Source organism: Penicilliopsis zonata (genome assembly GCF_001890105.1).
Source record: "Penicilliopsis zonata CBS 506.65 unplaced genomic scaffold ASPZOscaffold_10, whole genome shotgun sequence".
NCBI lineage: Eukaryota > Fungi > Ascomycota > Eurotiomycetes > Eurotiales > Aspergillaceae > Penicilliopsis > Penicilliopsis zonata.
The window spans coordinates 964,889-989,915 of NW_019208919.1; the positions used below are offsets into that span (position 1 = coordinate 964,889).

General features: G+C 56.6%; 11 protein-coding genes across 11 annotated transcripts; 7 read left to right on the plus strand and 4 right to left on the minus strand.

Annotated features, from left to right (window-relative positions):
• The first annotated feature begins 432 nt into the window (after positions 1 to 432).
• ASPZODRAFT_133804 (hypothetical protein) lies at positions 433 to 1,679 on the plus strand. The gene has a single exon (XM_022723359.1). The coding sequence runs from the start codon at positions 852 to 854 to the stop codon at positions 1,626 to 1,628; it is 777 nt and encodes a 258-aa protein (XP_022580448.1). The 5' UTR covers positions 433 to 851; the 3' UTR covers positions 1,629 to 1,679.
• A 1,433-nt stretch (positions 1,680 to 3,112) lies between these two features.
• On the minus strand, positions 3,113 to 4,539 carry ASPZODRAFT_133806 (hypothetical protein). The gene has a single exon (XM_022723360.1). It carries the CDS (start codon positions 4,526 to 4,528, stop codon positions 3,173 to 3,175), a length of 1,356 nt encoding a protein of 451 aa, XP_022580449.1. The 5' UTR covers positions 4,529 to 4,539; the 3' UTR covers positions 3,113 to 3,172.
• A 603-nt stretch (positions 4,540 to 5,142) lies between these two features.
• Positions 5,143 to 6,961, plus strand: ASPZODRAFT_133807 (hypothetical protein). The gene has a single exon (XM_022723361.1). It carries the CDS (start codon positions 5,406 to 5,408, stop codon positions 6,882 to 6,884), a length of 1,479 nt encoding a protein of 492 aa, XP_022580450.1. The 5' UTR covers positions 5,143 to 5,405; the 3' UTR covers positions 6,885 to 6,961.
• Positions 6,962 to 7,152: 191 nt separating this feature from the next.
• On the plus strand, positions 7,153 to 8,670 carry ASPZODRAFT_152888 (hypothetical protein; the record flags this gene model as incomplete). Its single annotated transcript, XM_022725902.1, has 1 exon — positions 7,153 to 8,670. One exon carries the CDS (start codon positions 7,153 to 7,155, stop codon positions 8,668 to 8,670), a length of 1,518 nt encoding a protein of 505 aa, XP_022580451.1.
• ASPZODRAFT_133808 (hypothetical protein) lies at positions 8,462 to 9,986 on the plus strand. The gene is made up of 3 exons (XM_022723362.1): positions 8,462 to 9,144; positions 9,219 to 9,709; positions 9,761 to 9,986. Exons 1-3 carry the CDS (start codon positions 8,750 to 8,752, stop codon positions 9,844 to 9,846), a joined length of 972 nt encoding a protein of 323 aa, XP_022580452.1. The 5' UTR covers positions 8,462 to 8,749; the 3' UTR covers positions 9,847 to 9,986.
• Positions 9,987 to 10,153: 167 nt separating this feature from the next.
• ASPZODRAFT_160119 (hypothetical protein) lies at positions 10,154 to 17,813 on the minus strand (the record flags this gene model as incomplete). Its single annotated transcript, XM_022726452.1, has 7 exons — positions 17,124 to 17,813; positions 14,722 to 17,079; positions 14,651 to 14,682; positions 13,379 to 14,245; positions 13,244 to 13,333; positions 10,984 to 13,175; positions 10,154 to 10,196 (listed from the first exon to the last, which is right to left on the minus strand). Exons 1-7 carry the CDS (start codon positions 17,725 to 17,727, stop codon positions 10,154 to 10,156), a joined length of 6,186 nt encoding a protein of 2,061 aa, XP_022580453.1. The 5' UTR covers positions 17,728 to 17,813.
• Positions 17,814 to 17,988: 175 nt separating this feature from the next.
• Positions 17,989 to 19,830, plus strand: ASPZODRAFT_167643 (hypothetical protein; the record flags this gene model as incomplete). The annotated part of the gene is made up of 6 exons (XM_022726835.1): positions 17,989 to 18,042; positions 18,174 to 18,352; positions 18,398 to 18,986; positions 19,078 to 19,306; positions 19,354 to 19,418; positions 19,475 to 19,830. The coding sequence occupies 6 exons, from the start codon at positions 17,989 to 17,991 to the stop codon at positions 19,790 to 19,792; spliced, it is 1,434 nt and encodes a 477-aa protein (XP_022580454.1). The 3' UTR covers positions 19,793 to 19,830.
• A 377-nt stretch (positions 19,831 to 20,207) lies between these two features.
• Positions 20,208 to 21,484, minus strand: ASPZODRAFT_68902 (hypothetical protein; the record flags this gene model as incomplete). The annotated part of the gene is made up of 2 exons (XM_022729548.1): positions 20,208 to 21,211; positions 21,256 to 21,484. The coding sequence occupies 2 exons, from the start codon at positions 21,482 to 21,484 to the stop codon at positions 20,208 to 20,210; spliced, it is 1,233 nt and encodes a 410-aa protein (XP_022580455.1).
• A 119-nt stretch (positions 21,485 to 21,603) lies between these two features.
• Positions 21,604 to 22,455, minus strand: ASPZODRAFT_17375 (hypothetical protein; the record flags this gene model as incomplete). Its single annotated transcript, XM_022727011.1, has 2 exons — positions 21,604 to 21,921; positions 21,973 to 22,455. The coding sequence occupies 2 exons, from the start codon at positions 22,453 to 22,455 to the stop codon at positions 21,604 to 21,606; spliced, it is 801 nt and encodes a 266-aa protein (XP_022580456.1).
• Positions 22,456 to 22,628: 173 nt separating this feature from the next.
• ASPZODRAFT_68717 (hypothetical protein) lies at positions 22,629 to 23,433 on the plus strand (the record flags this gene model as incomplete). Its single annotated transcript, XM_022729530.1, has 3 exons — positions 22,629 to 23,005; positions 23,052 to 23,123; positions 23,166 to 23,433. 3 exons carry the CDS (start codon positions 22,629 to 22,631, stop codon positions 23,431 to 23,433), a joined length of 717 nt encoding a protein of 238 aa, XP_022580457.1.
• A 125-nt stretch (positions 23,434 to 23,558) lies between these two features.
• Positions 23,559 to 24,934, plus strand: ASPZODRAFT_68501 (hypothetical protein; the record flags this gene model as incomplete). Its single annotated transcript, XM_022729514.1, has 3 exons — positions 23,559 to 23,946; positions 24,000 to 24,418; positions 24,491 to 24,934. 3 exons carry the CDS (start codon positions 23,559 to 23,561, stop codon positions 24,932 to 24,934), a joined length of 1,251 nt encoding a protein of 416 aa, XP_022580458.1.
• Between the last annotated feature and the right edge of the window lie 93 nt (positions 24,935 to 25,027).

The following is a 25,027-nucleotide window of genomic DNA, read 5'->3' on the forward strand; positions in this document are numbered from 1 at the left end:
GGGCTAGCTGGGCCCCTAGAGGCCTAGCCTTGCATTAGGGCCATAGTAATAGTAACCAGTTAGTTACTCCGTAGTAGGGAAGTTACTAGAATAGCTGTAGTGTTATTTTAGGTTTATAGCTGTAGAGTATAGATGTTGTAGACTATGTGGTACATATTATTATTCTAGCATGTACTCCTTATTATCAGGGGCTTTATTAGTTAAAATAGATCATACCTAAAAAAATAGGGCTGTGACTACACCAACTCTAAATTCCACTATACTTATTCAAGAACCAGGCAGGGGCTGTGTTATTAGGGGTACAGGGGTAGTAGTGAGGGGTAATTAAGAGGTTGCAACTAGGCAGCCTCTAATCACCCTTTACCTACTCCTTTTCCTTATTATTTAGTTAGTACTCTATAGCTGTTTTACTAAAGTCTCTCATTATGTAGTATTCTACCCTCAGATTTATAGCTAATGGTTTTTTTAGCTAGGCTCGTAACTCCTTCCCTTCAAGGAGCATGATACGATTCCATAATTCTCGTACCGATCTCCAGACCTGGTTAGTTTGATCTACCCTGTTTACTCAACCGTACCGAAGTTTCTGCTGTCAGCCATAGATAATTTCAGCCTTTCCCATTTGGTATATTTTTGTCAGTGAGATTGGGTATTCCTTGGTCAGAATTGTATATATTTACTGCTGCCTCAGGGTTAAGCGGGTCAGACTTCTTAATCCTGCATGAAAGAAAATACGAGAGCAAATTGCAGGCAACATATTTATTTAATGATTCTGCCTAGCCATAATTCCTCATTTATTAATCCTTTTAAGGGAGATTATCTAGCATTCTTATCAACCATATCTATCTTAAATCATGTCGGTCGCTCTCCGGCCAGCCACAGCCATCCCTCCTCACACACCAACCACAACAGGCCCCCGATCTCGCGCTCTCTCTGACACCTCCGACGAACAGCGGCGCCGTTCTCGGCCCCGGACCTGCTACCAGCTCGCCCGTCCAGCGGGCCATGGCCGCTGCCGGCGCCTTCTGCTGCAGATCCAGCAGGTGCAGCAGGTCTCGGACTGCCCGCGGCCCATCCCGCTGTTTGACATTGTCCGGAGCCCGTCGCTGTCACGGAACTGGTTCTCGCGCCGGCGGCACCGCCGGCGCCAGGGTCTGAGCAGTCCCGAGCCACCCCTGCTGCTCCTCGTCGCCCCTGATCAGCAAGAGCCCATCGCAAGCATCGCGGCGAATAGTATTGTTCTCGCGGCAGGGCTCATCTGTCAAGCTTCCGTCGCTAACGGCACGTACGAATTCCTTCTGCACAAACACCACCCCGAACACGAACACGAACACGACCAGGATCATGATAATCAACAGAAGGATTGTCTGCAAACAATTGTTCGATGGGTGCTCCGTCCTGGGATGGACCAGGAGCGCCGGTTCACCTTCAGTGTGATCGACCCTGCGACCCGGCGCCATCCAGTGCTCGCCTCCCTAACCCTCTCCCAGTTAGATATTTACGACCGGCCTGCGCAGCCTGGGGAGGCTATTGTCGGCGATCAACTGCGCACTCTCATGTTGGCCACAGGAGTCTGGGTGGCCTTTCGGGAGGGTTGGTTGAATTTACATTTTGAAGGTTGTAGTACGTAACCAGGAAGTAGAATTGTGCATGTAAATATGAAGCAACTAGATGGAAATTATTAGCGGATATGAAATAGACAACTAACAACTATACTGAGATAAATGGGTGCTACCTACATTTTAGATTGTCTTCAGATCGACAGAATTGCTGCTCTCTTTTTGTTAGATATTCTGAGATCTGCGTGGAGATCCCTACAAAAGTACGGACTCTTTATCTTGATTTCATAGTGAGTCTCTAGATCATGTCCTTCTCCAGACTTCTAGATTCTTATCATTGGATGTTCCATATTCGAAACGGTAAACTTTATACCAATGGCATTATTGGTATTCCCAATAGTTATAGACTACTGGTCCAGGTGATTGCATCATATATACTGACTGCCTGTCATGTCACTTCCTTCTCATCCCCTCTTTTCAGCAGTCATACGGGAAGACATGGCTTCTAATTAAGCCTTTTGAGGCACAGATGGATTAATAGGGACACTAGAGGTACATGGATGACAGGCCTCCTCTCTTGAATGTTTTAGAATCTGTCTGGGTAGTGCCTGGACACAGTCAATAACCTGCAACCAAGAGGAAAGGCTCCATAGCATTTAATGTGGAAAAAATATCTGTGAAGATAGTACCAATATGGATTTCAGAACAGCTATCCTATGGTGCCAGTATAATGTCAGATAAGTTCTATTATAAGTTTAAATATGTCTTTCTCTACTAAAGAGGCCCAAACAGATTTAAAGTAATCTAGTAGGGGGAAGAATATATTACTTATATAGTAAGTTATATCTGAGCTCTAGCCTATATTTAACTTTATTTATAATATAACTATTATAGCCTGCTGTATTCAGCTCTTAAGGAAAGGCCCTAATATGCTAAGAGTGGCCTGATATAAATCTAATTTACCAGGTCAATTATACTCTCACCCAGTCACTGACCCTCCTATGCACACCCACCTCTTTTCACTGTGCCCTAAACTACCTTGTTAATCTGGTGGGCCAGGATGTAAGCAATACTGACGTGTAGATAGACAATAGATAAGGCAGGGAGATAAAGGGCAAGATTTATGAGCTCATCAGCCACAGCACAGGTCTTACTTACTGCCTAGGCCATCTCATCAGGCTGCAGGGCTCCATGATTAACTTCATAGATTCCTATTTTGATATTATGAGGAAAAGATCTCTTTACATTAAAGTATTCACTGATAGTATTAGCTATTACAAATATTTAACTGGCTATTATAGCCCTGTATACTCTTTAGAAGTCCTATTCCTGGTCCTTTTATTTCTTATCCCTGCTATCCTGCAAACACAGGGGCTTACCCAGACCTAGATTCCAGAAAACTGTGATTTATCTTAGATTGACTCTCAGATATAGAAGAGAGTCAAAATATATATTTATATGGATTAAAGTTGAGGATTAATTTTATCCCACTACAGCTAGACACTAAATAGGGTCTATCTTAGCACTATATAATGAGAGAAATATAACATTCAACATGGCATTTAAATCATCAGTATACCTCATCATCACACTTACTATATATGTAATTATATTCACTATACCACAGGCTCAAAATACCTCAAAAACTGTGGATCCCTTGTTAGCACTTGATACTCTGGCATTGGTGCCTGCACAAGAATATCAAACACTCTTGCCTCATCCCCAGAGAGATCAGGCAGGATCATCGCACACGCGGCCGGCATGTCGACCTTGACCCGGAAAGCCACAGGCCTCCCCACCGACCCAAGCTCGTATTTGGCCGCGTTCCCTGTAGCCCAGGTGTTCATGAAGAGATCCATGTCAGCAAAGTCGGCGTTCGGGAGAAGCATCTGCGTGTCTGATAGCGAGGCCTGTAGCGCGGTAAAGTGCCCGATTGTAGACACGTCGACGGCGTGGATGGACTGGCGGATCTGCGTGGCTGCAGCGGCCAGGCCGCGGACCCCCGGCGTGGCAAGGACGTGGGCAGGGACAGGCCCCGCCAGGGAGCCGATCACGGCGTTGCCAAAGTACCGGGGCGAGGTTCTGTGCTCTGGGTCGCGAGAGCGGACGTCAATCGGGTGGACAAAGCGGGATACAGCGTTTTCCTGGCCGGGGCGGACGCGCAGACGGGCCCGGGTCAGGGCTGTCCAGATCAGTGCGGCGATGCAGTCGTAGGAGGTAATGTAGTCCACCTGATCTAGATGGGGGCTGCATTGAGTCTTGAGTTGCTGGATGGTGGGCTCTGAAATGCGGTAGATGCCGGCGCGCGTCACAGGGGGTGGTTTGAATTGGAACTGGCTCTTCTCCATGATATGGAATAGCGGTAGATGGGCGAGTCGGTCTTGTTGTGAGAAGGCCGGGTCTGGTGCCGGAGTGTTATAAGGGGCCCTATTGAGGTCCCGGGCGAGGTCTAGGGGGCTGGGGGGCATGGCCTTCTGGTGATGGAAGGCCTGGCTGCCTTGACAGATGAGAGTGAGAAATGTGTCGAGGGAGGTCCAGTCGGCGGCGGCATGGCTCACTCTCAGGCCCATGAGGATACCCCCCTCAATGAGACTCAGCTGAATCAGGCATACCGGGGACGGCTTGCCTGGTGATGCTTCACTGGGTAGAAATGGAGAGAGGTCTAGATCGTTGGGGGAGAACAAGTCCTTGGCCAGGGCCGAGAAGGACTGACTGTCTTCCAACCGGCATATCTTGACGTCGATTGAGCTGCCTGGGGGGCTCAAAATGGCGAGCTTTCCAGACTCAACGAACTGGAGATTCCCTGCCATCAAAGGCAAGTGATGTGTGGCATTTTCTACTCCTGCCAATAAGGAGGAGATCACCTTCTGAAGGTCAGTAGTGGCTGGCAGGGCATAAAACAACACAAATTGCACACTCTTCGTGAGACCTCCCTTGTCAAGATCTGACAGTCCATATGTTGTTCTCTCCATGGCTTTTTCAGCTGATTAGTTTTGAGATACTCGTATTGCGGGTTAAGAAGGCTATTTATGGCTGTCATGTCATTGTGTCGGGAACCTAAACAGGTTAGTCTGACCTACTAGATATATATTTGCAGTCATTTCTTACTGACTTTATAGTTGAATTACCTAATACTATTTTTATAAGTAGAGTATATTTTCTGCCTGTTCTAAGTACTAAAGCTCTGTATCTTCATTCTAACCCTAAAGAAGGATAAGGTATGTCTGTCATTTTGCTAAATGATAAAGAATTGCTTCTCTATCTGTCTTTAGAAAACACAACTGAAAGTGATTATATATAGTTATTCTTTTATATTTAGTCTTAGGATATACATACCAGAACTATGTCAGCTTAAGAATGTCATGGTTGAGTAATATAAGACTAGTTCTATATCAACGCCACAGCCTACAAGACTGACTACACAGATTAATTGAATCTAATAGTCAAGACTATATTCATCTGAGTTGAATATTCTAATTGATAGTCAGTATGCTGATCTCAGGACAATGTGATAAACAAATAAAAGAAAGTCTCCGAAACTCTCCGAGCTTCATCTCTGAGCATACTCTTTCCATCCCTTGCTCTCCCTTCCTACACCTTGGTCCATTTAACTTCCGCCACATTCACTCATGATCCTCAATCTATTCTAACAAAACATTCTACACGATGAGTGAAAAGTCAGAGAAAGGAGAAGGAGAAGGGAGCCAGCATGAGGGCACTGCCCTTGAGCTCTCCTCCTCCCATACCCGCACGGCAGAAGAGGAGCGAGAAGATGGAAACGGAGACGGAGACGTCGAATACCTGCATGGGATCCGGGTGCTGGGCGTGCTGATGGCGTTGATGCTGAGCATGTTCCTCGTCGCGCTCGACTCGACCATCATCTCGACCGCCATCCCGCAGATCACGGCGGATTTCCACTCCCTGACGGACGTGGGCTGGTACGGCTCCGCCTTCTTTCTCACCATGGCGCTGTTCCAGCACGTCTGGGGCACGCTGTACCGCCACTGCCCGCTGAAAGCGACCTTCATTACCACCATCGCCGCCCTCGAGCTGGGCTCGCTCGTCTGCGCCGTCGCCCACTCCTCCACCTCGCTGATCGTCGGCCGCGCCATCACGGGCATGGGCGGCTCGGGCGTCATGGCGGGCGTGTACATCATCATGGGCCTGTCGGTGGCCCCCGCCCGCCGCCCGGCCTACATGGGCGTGCTGGGGGCGACCTTCTCGATCGCCAGCTTCGCCGGGCCCCTGATCGGCGGCGCCTTCACCTCGGAGACCACCTGGCGCTGGTGCTTCTGGGTCAACCTCCCGATTGGCGGCGTCGCTGTGGTGATCATCCTGCTGCTGTTCCACCCGCCCGCCCATGCCCGCCCGGACAAGGTCGGCGTGGGCGAGCTCCTGCTGCTGCTGGACCCGGTCGGCTTCGTGCTGCTGCTCGGGGCGCTGCTCTGCTACCTGCTGGCCGTGCAGTGGGGGGGCGTCACCAAGGCCTGGAGCGACGCCGCCGTGATCGGCACGCTGGTGGGCTTCGGGGTGCTGACGCTGCTGTTCATCGCCAAGGAGATGGCCTGGCGCCGGCGGCCCATGTTCCCGGGGCGCCTGTTCCGGGGCAACCGGCTGGTGGGCGTCAGCTGTGCGTTTGTGTTTGTCTTCCCGGGCTGCTTCTTCGCCATCCTCTACTTCCTGCCCATCTACTTCCAGGCGATCGCCGGCGTGTCGGCCGCCGAGTCCGGCATCCGCACGCTGCCGCTGGTGCTGGGCGTCGGCATCCTGTCCATGCTGACGGGCCTGATCTTGCCGCTGATCGGCAGCCGGCCGCTGCCGCTGATGCTGGGCGCCGGCATCCTCACCACCATCGCCTGCGGCCTGCTGTATACCATGGACAGGGGCTCCCCGCCGGCGCAGTGGATCGGCTACCAGGCCCTGGCGGGCATCGGCGTCGGGATGGCCATCCAGATGCCCGTGGTGGTCAGCCAGGCCAGCGTGCCGCTGGCCGACATCTCCACCATCACCGCCATCACCCTGTTCTTCCAGTTCCTGGCGGGCGCCATCTGGGTCCAGGGCGCCCAGGCTGTCTTTGACAATTTCCTGGTGCACGCCCTTGCCCGCCACGCCCCGGGGGTCAGCCCGCAGACGGTCATCAACGCGGGGGCCACGGGCCTCAGCCAGACCCTGGACGCCGCCACCCTGTCGCATGTGCTGGACGCCTACATGGACGGTCTCAAGGCCCAGTTCCTCCTCGACACTGTTCTCGCGGGCGTCGCCACCGTCATCGCCCTGGGGCTGGGCTGGCGCAAGCTGGGACTGGCCCCGGGCATGGCCGTGGCATGATTCTCAATGTCCTGTTTAATTATCTTAATTGATTGAAGCATTAATTGAAGCTTATAATAGAATACTTGAAACAATAGAGCTCTTCATATACAGATCTACTAGATATCAGACAGGTTTTATCTACAGATGTATTAACTATGTAGATCCTTAGTCAATGTTACCCCCTTACATGATGATTAGAAGCTAGATTTAAATGATCCTGAGAACCTCTATAAAACCATTCCCTAACATTACTCTTCTTCACCTTTTTACTATCCCTGCTGTCATCATGATCCTCTTCCTATTATTGCTATTCCTCCTCCTACTCCCCCTCTATGCCCGCAAAAAGTCCAACCTCCCCCCCGGCCCCCGGGGCCTCCCCCTTATAGGCAACCTCCACCAGATCCCCGCCAAACAGCCCTGGCGCCGGTTCCGGGCCTGGCACAAGCGCTACGGCCCTCTGGTGAGCATCCGCTTCGGCCAGCGCCAGATGATCATCCTGGGCAACTACCGCATCGCCCAGGCCTTCCTGGACCGGCGCAGCAAGACCTACAGCAGCCGGCCAGAGCTGTTCAGCCAGCTGGGCGGCGGCACGCCGCACACGCTGTTCCTCCCAACAGGGCCCCGGTGGCGCGCCCACCGCCGCATCCACGCCTCCTTCCTGGCCTCACGCCAGACAACCCGGTACCGGCCGCTGCAGGACGTCGAGTCGCGCCAGGTGCTGGCCGAGCTGCTCACTTCCAACGACTTTGCGGCCCGCTTCCACCGCTACAGCGCCAGCCTGGCCTTCTCGCTCGCGTACGGCCGGCGCATCGCCCGCGGCGACGAGCCCGAGGTCCAGGCCATCGAGCGCATTGTCCGCGAGCTGTTCCAGGCCGTGAACCCTGTGTTGGCGGCGTTCCCGCTGCTGAGCGCCCTGCCGGCCTGGCTGGCCCCCTGGCGGCGGGCGGCCGCCCGGCTCCACGACGCCCAGCAGCAGCTGTTTCTCGCTCTCGGGGCCACCGCGATGGAGACCCCCTCGTGGAACTGGACGCTGGCGGCCTCGCGCACGCGCGAGGCGCAGGCAATGAGCGCGGCCGAGCGGGCGTGGGTGACGGGCATCACCTTCGAAGCGGCCAGCGACACCACGACTCTGTCGCTCGAGTTTGTGATCCGCGCGTGTGTGTTATATCCTGAGGCGGTGCGCCAGGTGCAGGAGGAAATCAGCTCCATCCTGCGCGGCGACGACCTCCCGGGCTGGGAAGATCTGGACCGGCTCCCCCGGCTGGATGCCTTCCTCCTGGAGGTGTATCGCATGTTCCCAACCTCGCCGGCGTTCGGGGCCTTCCACGCAGCGCAGGAGGACGACGTGTACGAGGGCTACAGCATCCCCCGGGGCACGGCGGTGGTGACCAACAACCACTCGCTGGGCTTCGACGAGGAGACCTTTGGCGACCCCTGGAGCTTCCGCCCGGACCGCTGGCTGCAGGACCCGACGCTCCCCATGTCCAACTTCGGGTACGGGCGTCGCATCTGCCCCGGGCAGCATCTGGCACACAGCTCGATCCGCCTCATCACGGCCCGGCTGCTGTGGGGGTTTGACATCTCGGGGGTGCCAGGCCAATCGACTGACCCGCACGACATCACCGACGGGCTCCTGGCGCGGCCGACGCCGTTCGAGGCCCGTTTCTCACCGCGCAGTCCGCAGCACAAGACGCGGATCGAGATGGCCTGGCAGGAGGCCGAGAAGGACGTTGATGTCATCCTGCGGCAGATCGGCAGCTCCCAGCCTGATGGGATCCTCGGCGTGCGCTCGGTGACCGAGTAGACACGAGGAAGTATATTACATGAGTCCATGTTCGATTGAATTCACATCTTTATATCGTATTCTTGATTCAATTAGGTAAATGTCCGACTCGTTTGACTGTTTGATTGTCGGCGGCGGCCCTGCCGGCCTCGCCACCGCGCTGGCCATGGGCCGGGCCAACCGCACGGCGCTCGTCGTGGACTCCCAGCAGTATCGCAACCAAGGGGCCCCCGCGATGCACACGGTGCTGTCGCGGGACGGGACGCCGCCAGGTGAGTTCCGCCGTCTGTCCCAGGCCCAGATCGAGGCAAAGTACCCGCTCATCTCCTTCCGCGCCGAGACTGTCGTCGCTGTGGCAAAGACGGACGACGGCGGCTTCACGCTCACAGACAGCACGGGGCAGGTCTTTCGGGGCCGACGATTAGTGCTTGCGACGGGGACAGAAGATATCATGCCTGATCTGGAGGGATATGCGGCCAACTGGCCTGAACATATGTATAAAACAAACCTACCCTACCCTACCCTGCCCCTGAACCGTGTTGGTAGATCTACATGGCTAACTGTACAAGCTATCAGTGTCTTTTGTGCGACGGCCTCGAGCAGAAGCACCGCCCCATCGGCGTGCTGGCCTTTGACCACCCGGCATATCTACATCTCTCCTTCATGGCGCTGCAGCTAAACACAGACCTGACCATCTTCACCAACGGTCCACGGTCTACCGACCCGGCCATCGCCAAGGGGATCGCCACCGTTCTCGCCGTGCCCGGCACACGCATCGACGAGCGTCGCATTGTGCGCCTGGTCAATAACGGGCCGGGAGCTGATGCGGGCGTCACTGTCGAGTTCGAGACGGGCCCCAGCGTCACCCTGGGCTTTCTTGTTCATCGTCCCGCGACGCGTAACCGTGGGCAGCCGCTCTTCGACCAGCTCGGGCTGGAGTTGACCCCCGGCGGCGAAGTCAAGGTCGACCCTGTTTTCCTCGAGTCCAGCGTCAAGGGGTGCATCGTCGCCGGTGACACAATGGACGGCATCAAGCAGGTGGCCATCGCACAGGGTGCCGGTATGTATTTTCCCTTGCCTTCCTCTTGCTATATGTTGGCTGACCCTGTAGGTGTCCGCGCGGGAGCTGTTGTGGGCTTGCAACTCACCAATGAAGCCATTGCCAAAGCTCAGTCCACCTTGACTGAGCGACGCTGATTATATTAAGAGCATTTATGATATCTAGAGTTGTTGTGCTTGGTATGGGGTATTCTGATATATAACTTAGATACATATATTCATACCACATTGTATCACCATGTGGCTACTCCGTCATGGGGAACTGAGAATTCAAGATCTACTGGAACTTATATTGAGCCCTATAATAAATAATTATTTTCTATATTTTCAGAGTGAAGCTCTGCAACAGTAATATAATTTACTTAAAGTTATAATTAGTTAAGCTCTACTCTTATTAGTTACTAATTAAAGCTTCTATTAGCTTATTAAAGTGAGCATTATATGACTATCTTATATAGAAATTAAGGCTTAGATTAGGGTAATTACTTCTTTATTCCAGTGAGTGGAGGGCTGTAGCTAGAGTAGCTACTAGTTATAATACTCTATGTAGATATTATTACCTCCACAAGACTGGGTGCTGTAATGGTGACTCTAGATATAAATCATTCAAGTAGAGAATGACATTGCAATATAATACAGTGTAAGTGTTACCTGAGATTAAGATTAGAATTTGGAAATAGGAATTGATGGATTATCAACAAGGATCAAGGATCGAGAAGCGATCAAACAACAGATCGATGAATCGATCAATCGAGAGGCGATCAAACAACAGATCGATGAATCGATCAATCGAGAAGCGATCAAACAACAGATCGATCAATCGATCAATCGAGAAGCGATCAAACAACAGATCGATGAATCGATCAATCGAGAAGCGATCAAACAACAGATCGATCAATCGATCAATCGAGAAGCGATCAAACAACAGATCGATGAATCGATCAATTGAGAAGCGATCAAACAACAGATCGATCAATCGATCAATCGAGAAGCGATCAAACAACAGATCGATGAATCGATCAATCGATCAATCGATCGGGGTCAATCAATCAGGAGTACCTCTATTTCATCAATTACTATATAAACAAGGTCAGCCTATATTCCTTGATATTGTAAGCCCTACATTCCTTAATCTTCTGTTTTCCCTACCCAGGTAAACCATCATTGACTAGACTATCACTAATATCTTAATGCTAAACTAAATTCACCACCCGACTGCTCTCCAACGCCAACAAAGAGCCTCCCTCTTTAGACGAAGTCGGAGCCCCCCCCAGCCGTTCCAAACCCTCCAAGCGGCCCTGAATCTCCGCCCGCGAAGCCCCCTCGGCGAGACCGGCGACGATCTCGCGAATGCCGGCGCTCAGGGCCTCGATGGTCGCCCACGCCAGCTGCGAGTGGTCGTATTCAATGCGCAGCATCCACTCCTCGTCCGCCAGCTCCGTCCACTCCAGCACGAGGAGGAACTTGGCTCCGCGCGCGGCCAGCGGGTGCTCGGTGACGGTGCAGCCCGGGAGAGAGAGGTGCTGGGACCAGCCATGGCGCAGATGGAAGGTCACCACGCACTCGAAGACGGGATGGTGCTGTGCCCTGCCTGTGCCGGGAGAATCGTGCTGGTCTAGTAGCTCGAGGATCTGCGAGAAGCGCACGGCATGCGCCACGGCGTTCTGGCTCGCCTGGCGCGCGTGAAGGAGGATCTCGCTGCAGGCATCACTTGCTCGCCCGCGCGGGATGCGAACAGGCAGTCGGTCGAGGAACTGGGCGGCCGAGCCCCGTTCGGCGGCGGACGGTCGGTTGTCCCAGGGACACCCGAGCACGACGTCCGGGCTGCCTGTCAGCCAGGAGAGGGCGAGGGCGGCGGCGGCGAGGCCAACCTGGTGTTTTGTGACGCCGAGGGTGCGCGCGCGCTGTGAGAGCCGGGCGATGTGTGCGCCCGAGAGACGCTGCCAGTGCGACGAGCCCTCGAAGCGGGCGGACGAGGAGCGCCGGTGCAGGTTCAGCGAGCGGGGGATCCCCGACAATGTCTGGCGCCAGAACTGGGCCTCGTCGGCGGTGATGCGCCGCTTCCAGATGGGCGACTGCAGATGGACGAGGGTGGTGTCGGGGGCCGGGGGGAGCGGGTTGAGATACGCTGCCGTCACGTCTTGCAGGAGAGCCTGGAGCCCCAAGCGGTCGGTCAGGACGTGCGTCGTGATGATCAGCAGAATCACCCGCTGGTCCGCCTGGCACAGGTAGATGCGGATCAGCTCGTCGGCGGCGAGGTCGAACGGCCGGTTGATCTCGGCCGTCAGGTCCAGATCGTCGACCAGCTGCACACGGGGAGATTCCCGGCGCAGCACGCGTTGGAGAGGGACGCCGCCGTCTTCTTGACCGGCGATGAAATTGCTTCGCAGCACGGGATGCGCCGCCAGCGCCGAGTTGACGGCGCGCTGCAGCCGGACGACGTCGACTGCGCCGGTGAGCTCGAGCGCGAGGGGGATATTGAAGGTTGATCTCGCCGTGGCGGCTTGATACTGCGCCCAGACATAGGTCTCCAGCTCCGTACACTGCGTCCAGGGCACGGCCTCAACCTCTGCCGGCCGTGTTTCTTGTTCCCTTTCACCAGAACAGCCTTGGAGCCGGCGGATGAGGATGGCCTGGTCGGCCAGCATGGGGTTCAGCACCATGTCTCGCGTGGAGACGTCGACGCCGAACAAAGAGGCCAGCCGGGCAGCCAGCAGCATCTGCAGCACAGAGTGGCCGCCGCGCTGGAAGAAGTGGTCGTCGGCGAAGAGCGGGACCTCCTCGTCGAGCTTGAGCAGGGAGCGCCATTCCTGTGCGATCTGCAGCTCCAGGGGGTCCTGCAGGCAGGGCTTATCGGCGCAGTCATTCCTAGGGGCCGTTTTGGAGGCAAACAACGCCGGCAGCTGCCGGTAGTCGATCTTCTTGTTGACTGTCATGGGCAGATCGTCGACGGCGAGCATGATCTGCGGCACCCAGCCGGGCACGACGTGGCCCGCGAGACGGGCACGCACGGCGTCGACATCCACGCCGCCGGGAGTGATGAAGGCGACGAGCACGTCGTTCAACACCGCCACGGCGGCGAGGGTGATGCGCTCGTCGCAGTCGTACAGATGCTGCTCCACGGCGGGCAGCTGGATGCGCGTGCCGCGCAGCTTCACCATCCGGTCGACACGCCCGATGTATTCCACCTCGCCGGAGTCTGGCTGGCGGCGGCCGTAGTCGCCTGTGCGGAACATGGCCTCGCCGGGGTGCCAGGGGTCGCTTCCCAGCCGGTACGCCGTCTCCTGGGGGGCTCCGACGTAGCCGGCCATGACCTGCACGCCCGCCACGAAGATCTCGCCGCTCTCCCCGTCGGCTGTGGGCTGCATCTGCTCGTCCAGGACGTATACACGGACTGTGGCTGTGCCGTTGCCAATCGTCACTGGCGTTCCGGGGAGGAGACGTGTAAATGAAGCAAAGACGGAGCACTGAGAGAGTAGAGTGAGTGAATGGAGAGTGGAAGAGAATCAGTGAATAAGAGAAGAGAATAAGATACCTCTGCAGGCCCGTATCCATTGTAGAAGAGCCTATTGTGTCCGAATCGAGTGACCAGCCCTGGAGTGACGGCCTCGCCGGAAGAGTACAACTGCGCTGTTAGTAAAGGTGATGTAAAAAAAGGAAGACGACGTACAATCTTGATGTTGCCATATTCCGTCTCATCCAGAACCCCCAAGACGGACGGTGTGAGGTTGGCGATGTCGACGTGTTTGAGGTGCGCGTACGGATGGTCAGGGTCCATGAGCACCAGTGTCGCCCCATGGAGGAGGGCAGAGAATATCTCATTCGCACAGCAGTCAAAGGCGGGGGACATGAACTGGGCGATGCGATGGCCTGGTTCGACAAAGAACCGGGCAACAGGGTTGGATTGGAGAGCAAGGAAGCCTCTATGGCTGACGGGGACGCCTTTGGGCTGTCCTGTTGTGCCGGAGGTGAAGACCAGAAACATCATCGAGTCGACAGCATCATCAATAGTGTCAGTGTGAGTGTCAGTGTCAGTGTCAGTGTCGGTGTCGGTGTCAATAGGCGTGTCAGTATCAATAGGCATGTCAGTGTCAATAGGCATGTCAGTGTCAATCACTATAACCGGCACATCCACACCCTGGGCATGAACCAACTGATCCTCTCGCGGGACCAGCATTGCGTACGCCTCGCTAAGTCGACAGACGGCCTGGCGACGTTCCTCGGGCCAGGCAGGGTCCAGCGGACAATACGCCGCCCCGGCCTGGAGGATGCCCAGCACGCCGACAATCCACTCCAGGGACCGGTCGGCGTAGATGGCTACCACGGGGGTGTTTGTAGGGGCTGTAGCAGTCGCCTTAGGGGCTAGGGCCGGGGCATGGCGGCGCAGTTTGGAGGCCACGCAGGCGGCACGCTGGTTCAGCTCAGTGTAAGTGATGCATGCCCGGCCGTTGACTGTATCCTCGACGGCCACGGAGGAGCCATACTGGGCCACCGCAGCAGCAAAGGCAGCAGTCACTGTGGAATAGTCGAGCATTGACTGGGGGGTGATTTCAGTGCTGTCGAGCTCAGTGCTGTCCAATATTTCCAGGGACTCAGAGGCTGCCGGGGGTTCAGAGACTGCCGGGGGTTTAAAGGTTGCCGGGGGTTCAGAGACTGCCGGGGGCCCAAAGAATTCCAGAGGCCCAGAGACTGCCGGGGGTTCAGAGGCTGCCGGGGGTTCAGAGGCTGCCGGGGGCTCAGAGACTGCCGGGGGCTTAGAGACTGCCGGGGGTTCAGAGGCTGCCGGGGGCTCAGAGACTGCCGGGGGCTTAGAGACTGCCGGGGGTTCAGAGGCTGCCGGGGGCTCAGAGACTGCCGGGGGCTTAGAGACTGCCGGGGGTTCAGAGACTTCCAGGGGCCCAGAGACTGCCGGGGGCCCAGAGACTGCCGGGGGCCCAGAGACTTCCAGGGACTCCGATGCTGCCAGGGACTGGGCTGCCGGGCCCAAGGCCGGTACAGGCACCCCCCCCCGACAGCCCCCTACAGTGTCCTCGTCCAGCAACGCCTGTAGGGCTGTCTTGAAGGCATCCCGCAGCCGGCAGAGAGTCCCCGGGGGATACCGCCCAGAGAGTTCGCATTGCCCCCCGGCTTTAACTAACAGGTTCAGGCCGAAGCTCGACCGTTCGCGCCCGCCCACAGATACAGGGGCGATGCCGCCCTCTTCCACGGGCAGATCGCACTGCATCGCCAGGAGATTGCGTGGCCGCCGTGCGATCTGGTCTGGTCGGCTCCAGATGTACTGGCTGCACTCTGCCAACCCTGCCATGGTCTGCTGCAGCAGACCTTCGACAGAGAGATCTGGATCCGATAGACGCACCCGCAGCGGCAGAGTGGCTAGTAAGGGGCCGATGGCTTCCACGGCTGACGGCGCGATGATCTCGTGGCCGGCAAAGACTGCGCCGACGAGGATCTCGTCGGTGTCTTCGTGCTGAGACAGTGCCAGCGCCCATGCGGTATAGTACAGCGTGGCGAGGGAGACGTGTGTTTTGGCAGCGAAGCACTGCAGCTGTTCCATGGATGTGTCGATGGAGAAGGCCAGTGTCTCTTCTTTGCCACTCCTGGTGTCGTTCTCTGTCTCGCTGTATCCTTCGAGGTATCTCTCCCAAAAGGCGCGCGCCTCGGCATCTCGCGCCTCCTGTATGGCGATGAGTCTCTGGGCGGCAGTCAGGAATGAAGGCGAAGGCGGCAGACTGGCTCCCTGGGCGAGGCGCGAGACTTTACGACGCAAAAGACCGGCCGAGTATCCATCCATCAGAGCATGGTGGATTGTCAAGACGACGGTCAGCTCCGAGTCTTCTGAAGCCTGTGTTGAGTAATGAATCAGATCCAGCCGACTCCCTAATCCCACCTCCATCGGCACGGACTGCACCGCCTGGAGGTACTGCTCCCGGTTCGTGAAAGACGTCGAATGCAGCGTCGAGGAGCCCGGATGGATCGCCTGGACCCCCTGGTCGATGTCGAGTCGGATCTGCGTGGAAAACACCGGCTCTGTGGCGTGGACATGCTGCCAGGCGGCCGTGATGGCCTCGACATCCTGGCTGCTGTACGTGAGCACCAGCTGATTCGTGTTGGCGCCGTCGGACTCGATAGTAGGGAGGATGAATTCAAGCTGGAGGCGGGTCAGAGGTGCCTGAATTGGCTCTTGCTCATCTTTTGACTGCTGTGTTGCTTGCTCTCGTTGACCTTCTTTGCAGAGGGATTGTGGATGCTCCCGACAATGCCGGGCAATCTCCTCGACAGTCTGCAGGCGATACACATCCGCCAGGGTGAGCGAGAGACGGCGTTCCCGACAGCGCGAGACCAGCTTCAACGCTGCCAGCGACTGGCCGCCGAGGCCGAAGAAGTTAGCTTGGACATGGACGATGTCGCGCTCCAGCACGGCCGCCATACACTCTGCCACAGCCTGCGTGATGGGGTCCGAGAAGCGGCCATCCCCTTCCTCCTGTTCGGCAGCATTCACCCTGTCCTTCTCGGCGAGAATCTCGTGTATCCTTGAGGGGATGATCTTCCCGTTCGGCGACAGAGGCAGCGAGTCGATGGGAACCACCTGGTCCGGCACACGGAACGCACACAGCTGCGACGCCAGCGAGGCCTGTAACCCTGCCGCATCGACTGTCGCCGGCGAGCACACCACCACCAGGCGTTTGCGATACAGCGTCGCATGTGCCTGGCGGACACCAAACGATGCCCCCGCGGCACCCAGAATCGGGCCCTCGACATCCGCCTCCAGATTGACGAGGAACCCGCGGTTCTTGACCTGTCGGTCGTGCCGCCCACGGAACTCCAGCACGCGCCGCCCCGTCTCGGTAGTCACCCAGCAGGCATGGTCGTTGGTCCGGTATAAGCGCTGGCCGTCGTGGTGGGTGATGAACGCGGCCGCCGTGCGAACAGGGTCCTTGTAGTATCCCTGTGCGAGACTGCGGCCGCCAATGGCGATCTCCCCGTCGACACCGTCTTCCACGATGGGATTCAGCTCGGCATCCAGCAAGAAGACAGGAGATTCCGGCATCGGCATGCCGATGATGGCGTTGCGGGCCGGATCCGTCACGGTGTGGATGGCGCCTCCCGAGGCGGCTTCCGTCGGGCCGTACCCGTTCAGCACGCGGATCCCAGCGCCCAACCAGGTGGTCAGGAGGGCCGGTGACGGGGTCTCGCCGCCCAGAAGCACCGTGTGGAGGGCTGGGTGCTGGTCTGGCGCCGGGAAGGTCTCTAGAATGGACGGGGTGGCGGCGAAGATGGTACAGGTGGCGGCGCGGTCGAACATGTGTGCCGCCGACGAGGGAACGAGCGTGCCTCCGTTGAGGATGGTGGAGAAGAGAATACAAGAGCAGGCTGTGGATTAGCTGGCATTCCAGACTTAGGATAAACCAACATACCGTCAAAGGCAACATTCAGAATGTGTAAGACTCGATCGCCCGGCTGGACGTTCATGTTGTACGGCTCGCATTTGGCGTAGTATGCGAGAGCTTCATGGGGGATCACCACGCCTTTCGGCTTGCCGGTGCTGCCGCTCGTGAAGATGATGCAGGCTGCATCTTGGGGATTGCTGGGAGCGAGGGTGATGCCTGACGCCGGATTCCCATGTGGAATCTCTGTCAAGTGTAGAGCTGGAACTGTCGGGTCTGGATGCGTAAACACCTCCCGCGTCGTGTTCAGCAGCAGGGCAGCGTCGACAGTGTCCAGAATGACCTCCAGGGCCGCCGGTGAGGCCTTCTCCCGGTCAATGGGGATATAACACCCGCCTGCCTTGAGGATGGCGAGAATGGCGACGACGTTCCGGATGCCATGGCCGGTCACAAGTAGCACAAGAGCGCCGTGTTTTACGCCGTGGCGCTGCTGCAGGGTCTCTGCCAGAGTCGTCGAGACGCCATCCAGCTGGGCGTACGTGAGGGGGCCGTCTGGATGGTCGACGGCGAGGCAGTCGGGGACTGCGTGGACCGTCTCGGTGAAGAGGCCATCGATCGTGTACGGATTGGCCATGGTGAAGATGTCAACACTGCCTCACCCTCCCCGAGGATGAGAATAGACTCTATCTATAGATGTCGATCCATACAAAAGGACCCGCCCGTAAACCTATACATAGTAACGCTGGACATCACGGTTCGGCCTCCGCCTAGACATTCTCCGATCAACCCAGTCGGTGGCCGATGACAGCTCCCTTGCTTCCTGGCTCGTAGCCGATGAGTATAGGAGGATAACATTGTTGAAGAGTGTTTCTGGACTGCTCAATGCCATTTCATGATGGAAAACAAGGTGTTGTTTCTCTGGCTGTGGCCGGTATCTTTCATTCTCAATGTAAGCTACCCTAACCCTACCCTGGAGTAACCCTAGGGTTACATGTCCTACCATAACCCTACCCTGAAATAACCCTAGGGTTTTCAACATAACCCTAGGGTTCCTATGCACAACTAACCTATTAACATCAGATCTTCCTGTCCCTCCGCTACGCCCTCCGGCATGGCTTTTCCAGCATGCCCAGTGCCCGCTTCAGCTGGCCGAACGGACAGGGAACAGCCAAATTCTTCGACGGACACAAGGCGGCCGTCCGCTGGCGCAGGGAATTAGGCCGTCTGTACCGTATCTGGGACGGCACAAGCCCTGAGATGTATGGAGACAATAGGAGAGTGTTTGAAATATGCTAATCGTCTAGAGTCCTGACACAACCACACCATCTGCAGCAATACTTCCGCCACTCGCACGACCACGTCAAGTCCAGCGACAACAACGCCGGCTGGCTCTTCCACGAACTGCTGGGCAGCTGCGTCGGCGTGGTGAGCCGCGATCAATGGCGTAACCTGCGCAAGGAGGTTGACGGGCCCTTCACCCGCCCAGCAGCCATGAACCATACCGCCATGATTATAAGCAACGTCCGGCGCTTCCTCCATCCGTTCCAGGACGAGGAGAGGATCCTCGACCCGGTCAACGACCTGAAAGCCTGTGCCTTCTTCGTCGTGGCAGAGATCTTCTTCGGCGAGCTATCGCTCAAGCAGAGACTCGCGTTGGAAAAGATCGCCCCCATCCGCGAGGGGCTGTTCAAACATGCCTTCCAGGGGGGGGTGAACCGCTATCCCATCCTCCGCCACTGGCCGGGTTCGGCGAATGCAGATCTGCAGCAGTTTCAGCGCCAGTGGGAGACGCTGGTTCTGGAGGGGTATAGCCATGCCCAGCGACAAAAGCTTGCCTCTCCTATCGTTGTCTTGTGGGATGCAGTCGCCGAGGGGAGGATTTCCAAGGCCGAGGTAACCCATCCTACTCATGGCAGTCCTAAAACCCTAACTCCTAACCCTAACCCCTAACCCTCTATCCATAAACCGTTGTTAACCCTAATAGCTGCTGCAAACCCTCGACGAGTCGCTATTTGCCAACCTCGACGTGACTGCGATTGCTGTCTCGTGGATGATCATCCATCTGGCTCTTCATCCCGCCATTCAGGATGAGCTACGGCAGCAGCTGGCCCCGGTGAAGGATGACGATGACCAGTACCGCCAGTATCTCAATCGTGACGATACATTGCTCGCCTGGTGTGTCTACGAGTCTGCCAGATTGAAGCCTATCTTGCGTAAGCCATACCTCCTCTGTCTCCAGACTGTCCTAATGAATGAATAGCGTTTTCGAACCCCGAGTCTGCAATGACCGACCATATCATCGACGGATATCTGGTTCCTAAAAATGTATGTCTTCCAATTATCTGATGGTTCATACTAAACCTGCGTCCACTGGTCTCTAGGTCGATGTCATTGTCGATACCCATGCCATCAACGTGGACAACCCCTTTTGGGGCTCCAACGCAACAGGGTACGACCCGCACCGCTTTGCCGTCCTGCCCAGCGACCAGCTGCGCTATAATCTGTGGCGGTTCGGGGTCGGTCCAAGAAAGTGTCTGGGACGGAATGTCGCTGACCGGCTGTTGCGCACCATTGCGGCGGAGATGGTGCTCTCCTTCGACATGCAGACGGAGGGGGGGGAGATTTGCGTCAAGGAGGAGAGCTGGATTGGCTTGCCGGATACAAAGGTGCGGGTGATGAGTGTGAATAGACATATGTAGGCCTTGTGTTTTGCTTAATATGACATCAATAAAGATATACTAAGGGTAGAAAAGAAAGGATAATACTTCTATCATGTTATAGGGTGAATAATACTATCTCTACATATTTCATCACATTAAATAGAATTATCTAATGGATATAATGGATATTCTATGATATAGATACTCTGTCATTGATATTCCATTGAAAACATATTCTCTAATGATATATTTATAGATATCTGTAATATGTCTTAGTAGATATCTCAGATATCTCAGATATCTAATATCTAATAGATATACTTTGATTAAATTAGACAAAGCTAGGGGCCACTAGACCACTGAGCCACTAAGAATGTCCAGATGTTAATTAGAGCCTTATATGGTCATATATTCCTGTGACAGCTAGTGTATAATGAGTAGTCATCTTATAAGGTCAAGCCGGCCGCAAGTCAATAGCACACAGCCAGGCCCTCCGGATGGGATGGATGCGATGCAGGGTCCAGCCGGCGCGGCCGGCGAGGGCCGCCCAGTCCTGCTCCGAGCGCTCCTTGCCGTTGGCGGTGATCATCATGACCAGGTCGCCGTAGTTGGGGATGCGGGCACTGCGGCCGGGCTTCTTGACGCCCTCAAGCACGACGAGACGACTGCCCGGGGCGACGACGATGCTGGCGCGCACCGTCTGCAGGATGCGCACGACCTCGTCGTCCAGCCAGTCGTGCAGACACCATTTCATCGTGTACACCGACGAGGCGGGCACGGAGTCGAGAAAGGAGCCGGCCACGACGCCATCCATGCGGCCCGCAAGATCAGCGAACTTGGCCCCCTCGCCGAAGAAGTGCGGCTGCACCATCTCCACGGCGTGCGGCAGGTCAAAGTAGACGCCGCGCATCGCCGGCTGGGCGCGCATCAGGCCCGCCAGGAACTCGCCCGACCCGGCGCCAATGTCCACCACGGTGGTGTGCGCCACCTCCGCCCAGGGGTAGTCGACCGCCAGGCCCGGGGCCTGGGCGACCGCGCCGGCGCCCAGGGTGGCGTGGAACTTGGCGATGCGCCCCTGGGCCGCCAGGTACTCGAACATGCTGAGGTCGGTGTTGTAGGCGATCTGCACGGCGGAGCGTGTCTCGCCGGCGCGCACGGCGGCGGGCATCGCGCGGCTGACGTCGAAGATGTCGGTGCCGTACAGATCGCTCCAGCGGTGCCACTGCGTCCAGTGGTCGTGCGTGACGAGCGCCGACGCCCGGTTGTTGGCGTAGACGCCCGTCGCGGCCTCGAAGCTGAAGATGCCGAAGTTGACCAGCGTGTCCAGCACCTGCGCCAGACGCACCGGCTGCACGCCGCATTTCTCCCCCAGGGCGGCTGCCGTCATCGGGCCCTGCTGGAGGTGATCGGCGACCCGGGCGTCGATCGCCGTCCACAGCGCTTTGGTGAGGAGATAGCCTGTGATTCTCAGTGATTGCCATAGAAAGGATAGGTGGTTTTACCAAAGAAACCATCGGCCAGAAGCGAGACCGACGGAATCAGCAGCATCTGCAACTGTTCCAGCCGGTCGACCACGTCGCCGCTGAGCTGCATCAGCGCCGGGTCCGGCAGCTGCTCCGGGTTGTGCAGGGCATTGTCGAGCACGGCGGCGACTTGCGGCGCCTGGAGGGCGGCGATCGCCTCGTCGACCTTCTGGCGGGCGTCTTGCAGAGTGGCGGTGATGGAGTCCATGGTGAGTTGATGGGTTCTGACTACGAGTAGACGACTCAATATATTCTCCCTACACGCCGACCGGCAACCGAAGATGCCGATCATAATACCTGATGATAATACCTGATGATGTTCATGCTCTAGATCTTGTAGACTAGCTTCCCTCCATCCCCTCGGCCAAAGAGATGGACATGCAGGCTGTCGTGATACCTCCACATGCCGCGATACAGCGCAACAATACATTGGGCAAGGAGCGGCGAGCAGTTTCCGCGTTCATCGGTTCTGGTCGTCAACCGGATAACCTGCCGTGCCAGTGGTCGCCAGCCATATTCAAAGAGATACTGGCCCATTGGCCAGGCGCGGTCCTTGGACGGTGCTTCATAGCAGGGCAGCCAGTTGAGGTACTCGATGTATGAAGCCGGGAGGTTGTATTCCTTGGCGCCGGCACGAAAGAGGTTCTATAATGATTCACATCAGACAAGATATGAGACAAATGAGTAAAGACATACCATGTATCGCCTGCTGGGCAGCCCATTTGGGCGCTGTGGATGTTTCGCCTGCAACGTCCACGCCGTGATGGTCTTCCCCTCTCCCTCATCCACGACGTGTCCCTCGACCTGCACCCAGTTGTAGACGACGCCGCTGCCCTCGCTCACCAGCAGCCGGAGCCGGTCCTCGGCGGAGAGACGGTACGCGACCCCCATCACGGCGGGGACCGCGACGCCTCCCGGGGGGCGGTCCGCCCCGGGGGCGGGGGTGGCGCCCCCGCCGACCAGCGAGACCGAAACGGACGCCGAGCCCGGGGCGGGGAACGGGGCGATGCTGGCGTACGCGGGCTCCGAGTACGGGATGCCGAAGATGTCGAAGGTGAGATAGTGGGTGCGCACCTCGACGACGGCGGTCGCCTGCGGGGTGATGCCGCGGCCGGTCATGGTCGACCGGCGCATGTTGGACCCATACGCAAAGTACCAGAACTCGGACTGGTCTTCCATGGTGGTGGTGGCAGAAGAAGCAACTTGCACTGGATTGAATAAATACTAAACCTTGTCCTTGCATCTCGGTGGCCGAACTTCCATACTCGTATTGACATATATCTAGATACTATCTATGTAAATGTCTACCTAGATACTATGTAGATACTACCTACGGATGATACACTATAACCATGCCAATTCAACTCACGTCCAGCGCATCTATCAGCAACGATGTCCCCGATCGCCCGCTGGTGTTCACCGTCGAGGGCCGGTACCAGAACTGGATCAAGCCGCTGATCCTGCTGGAATCGCTGGGGATCCCACACGACGTCGTCGTGCTTGACGGGCCAACGACACGCACCGACTGGTTCACGGCGCTGCATCCGCAACGCTACGTGCCTGCTCTGCTCGACGGAGTAGATGGCCAGCGCACGTATGTATGGGACAGCTCGGCCATGCTCGAGTACCTGGCGGAGCGGTACGATACAGCGCACGCATGGAGCGGGCGAGACATGTGCGAGAAGAACGAGATCCGCAACTGGCTTACGTTTGAGACGGCATCCCTAGGGTATTTCATAATGTGCTATATACTATCTATGGTTGCTGACGAATAGACCGACGGCAAAGTACTGGGTGTGGTATGAGATGCGAACCGGCGAGGCCGTCAACCCTGCCGCGCAGGAGAAGTAAGACTATCCCTACCATGGATGAGCAGATGCTAATGACAGGCTGTTCAATGATCTCCGGGTGCAGTACGGCATCATCAACGCCCGCCTGAGCGAGCCCGGGCAACACTGGCTGGGCGCCAAAGACCGGCCCACCATTGCAGACATCGCCACCTACCCCTTTGCCGACGTCGAGACGACCGCCCGCATCGGCATGCCGATGGAGCAGTGGCCGGCGCTGGTGGCCTGGAGAGACCGGATGGCGACGCTGCCGGGGGTGGTCAAGCCGTATGCCGAGAAGGACTCGTGGCGGGCGATGGAGATTAGATGAGGATATTCCGGATGCCGAATGTACTATACGTATTACATACTATATTCAGTGTCTTCAGTGTCTATTCAGTGTCTATTCAGTGTCTATTCAGTGTCCTATATTGTACTATACGTACTATCTATACAATGCTGTCTACCCGCGCCACGGAGAATATGACCTGGTTCAAGTCGCAGTTCGCACGCCAGATCGGACATGCGAGCTCCACGACCCTCCCTGCCATCGACATGACCATTGCCGAGAACTGGCTGGTGCGCGGGGAAATGATCGCGGCCGCCAAAGACGCCGTCGCCCGCGAGCTGAGCGCCGAGCATCTGTCGTATAGCAGTGGTCTCGGCGGGAGTGCGCCGGTGTTGGAGGCTGCCGCGGGCTTCTTTAACCGGTTCTTTGCGCCGCGAGTGCCTGTCCTGCCGGACCATATCGTTACCGGCGCTGGGTGCAGTGGCATTCTTGACTCGTTGCTGTATAGTCTCTGTGGCGAGGGGGAGGGGGTTCTTGTCGAAGCGCCTTTTTGGGGTGAGCTGGTCTTTCGTACAAGAAGAATGACAATGCAATATAACAATGTATAGGAAGCTTTTCGGCCTATGGAGTGCTGCGCAACAATGTCCATCTCGTGCCAGTCTATACGAGCAGCGACAACATGATTGAAGCCTATCAGAATGCCCTCCGCTCATCCCCATATCCCATCAAGGCGGCCCTCTTCTGTAACCCGCAGAACCCGCGCGGCCAGCTCTATCCAGCGGAGGAAATCAAGGCGCTGCTGCACTTCTGCAAGACGGAGAAATTGCACTTGATCTCGGACGAGATCTATGCCTTGTCCCAGTTTGAATTCGGGGATCATGATTCACAAAGAAACACCATGCTGGTAGAACCTCCCACCTTCAGTTTCGTCTCCGTCCTCTCTATAGACGTCGAGGAGGCAGACAGAGCACGTATCCATGTCATCACCAGCGTCAGCAAGGATCTCGGCAGCAGTGGGCTACGGATGGTATGATTCTCTTCTTCCTCGTGTTAATCCAGATCACTGTATTCTTCGAGTGTGACTCTCATTCTAATGCAGGGCTTCCTCGTCACGCAAGCAAACGCCGCCCTCCGCTTCGCCATGTCGATATACAACAACGCCAAAGTGTCCAACATGACGGCACTGGTGGTGGCGCGCCTCTTCAGCGACAACGACACCCTCGACTGCATCCTCCGTCAGAGCCGTGAGAGCCTCCGAGCCGCTGCAGACCTGGTCGTCGCCTTCATGCTCAAGCACCACATCCCCTGCTACCGGCCGATTGCGGGCGTCTACATCTGGGCCCGTCTGGGCGGGAATACCGCCACGCGCGAGTCGGAGACTGCACTCCAGCAGCGGCTTGTCGATGCCGGCGTGCGTGTAGGGCCAGGATGGGAATACGCCGAGCGTGAGGCGGGCTGGTTCCGCGTCTCGTTTGCCTTGCCCAGGGCGCAGTTGCTTGAAGGGTTGAAGCGGATGGAGGGGCTCTTGGACTATAGCATATAACATGGATAACATGGATAACATGGATAACATGGATAACATGGATAACATGGATAACATGGATAACATGGATACGATCTATAGAGAAAGCATCGT

Bases quoted from the DNA above. Each gene is read 5' to 3' on its own strand.
- ASPZODRAFT_133807 (XM_022723361.1), top strand. From the start codon at position 5,406: ATGTTCCTCGTCGCGCTCGACTCGACCATCATCTCGACCGCCATCCCG.
- ASPZODRAFT_133804 (XM_022723359.1), top strand. From the start codon at position 852: ATGTCGGTCGCTCTCCGGCCAGCCACAGCCATCCCTCCTCACACACCA.
- ASPZODRAFT_133808 (XM_022723362.1), top strand. From the start codon at position 8,750: ATGTCCGACTCGTTTGACTGTTTGATTGTCGGCGGCGGCCCTGCCGGC. The intron at 9,145-9,218 runs GTATAAAACAAA...TAACTGTACAAG, and splicing joins GCCAACTGGCCTGAACATAT to CTATCAGTGTCTTTTGTGCG. The intron at 9,710-9,760 runs GTATGTATTTTC...CTGACCCTGTAG, and splicing joins GGCCATCGCACAGGGTGCCG to GTGTCCGCGCGGGAGCTGTT.
- ASPZODRAFT_133806 (XM_022723360.1), bottom strand. From the start codon at position 4,528: ATGGAGAGAACAACATATGGACTGTCAGATCTTGACAAGGGAGGTCTC.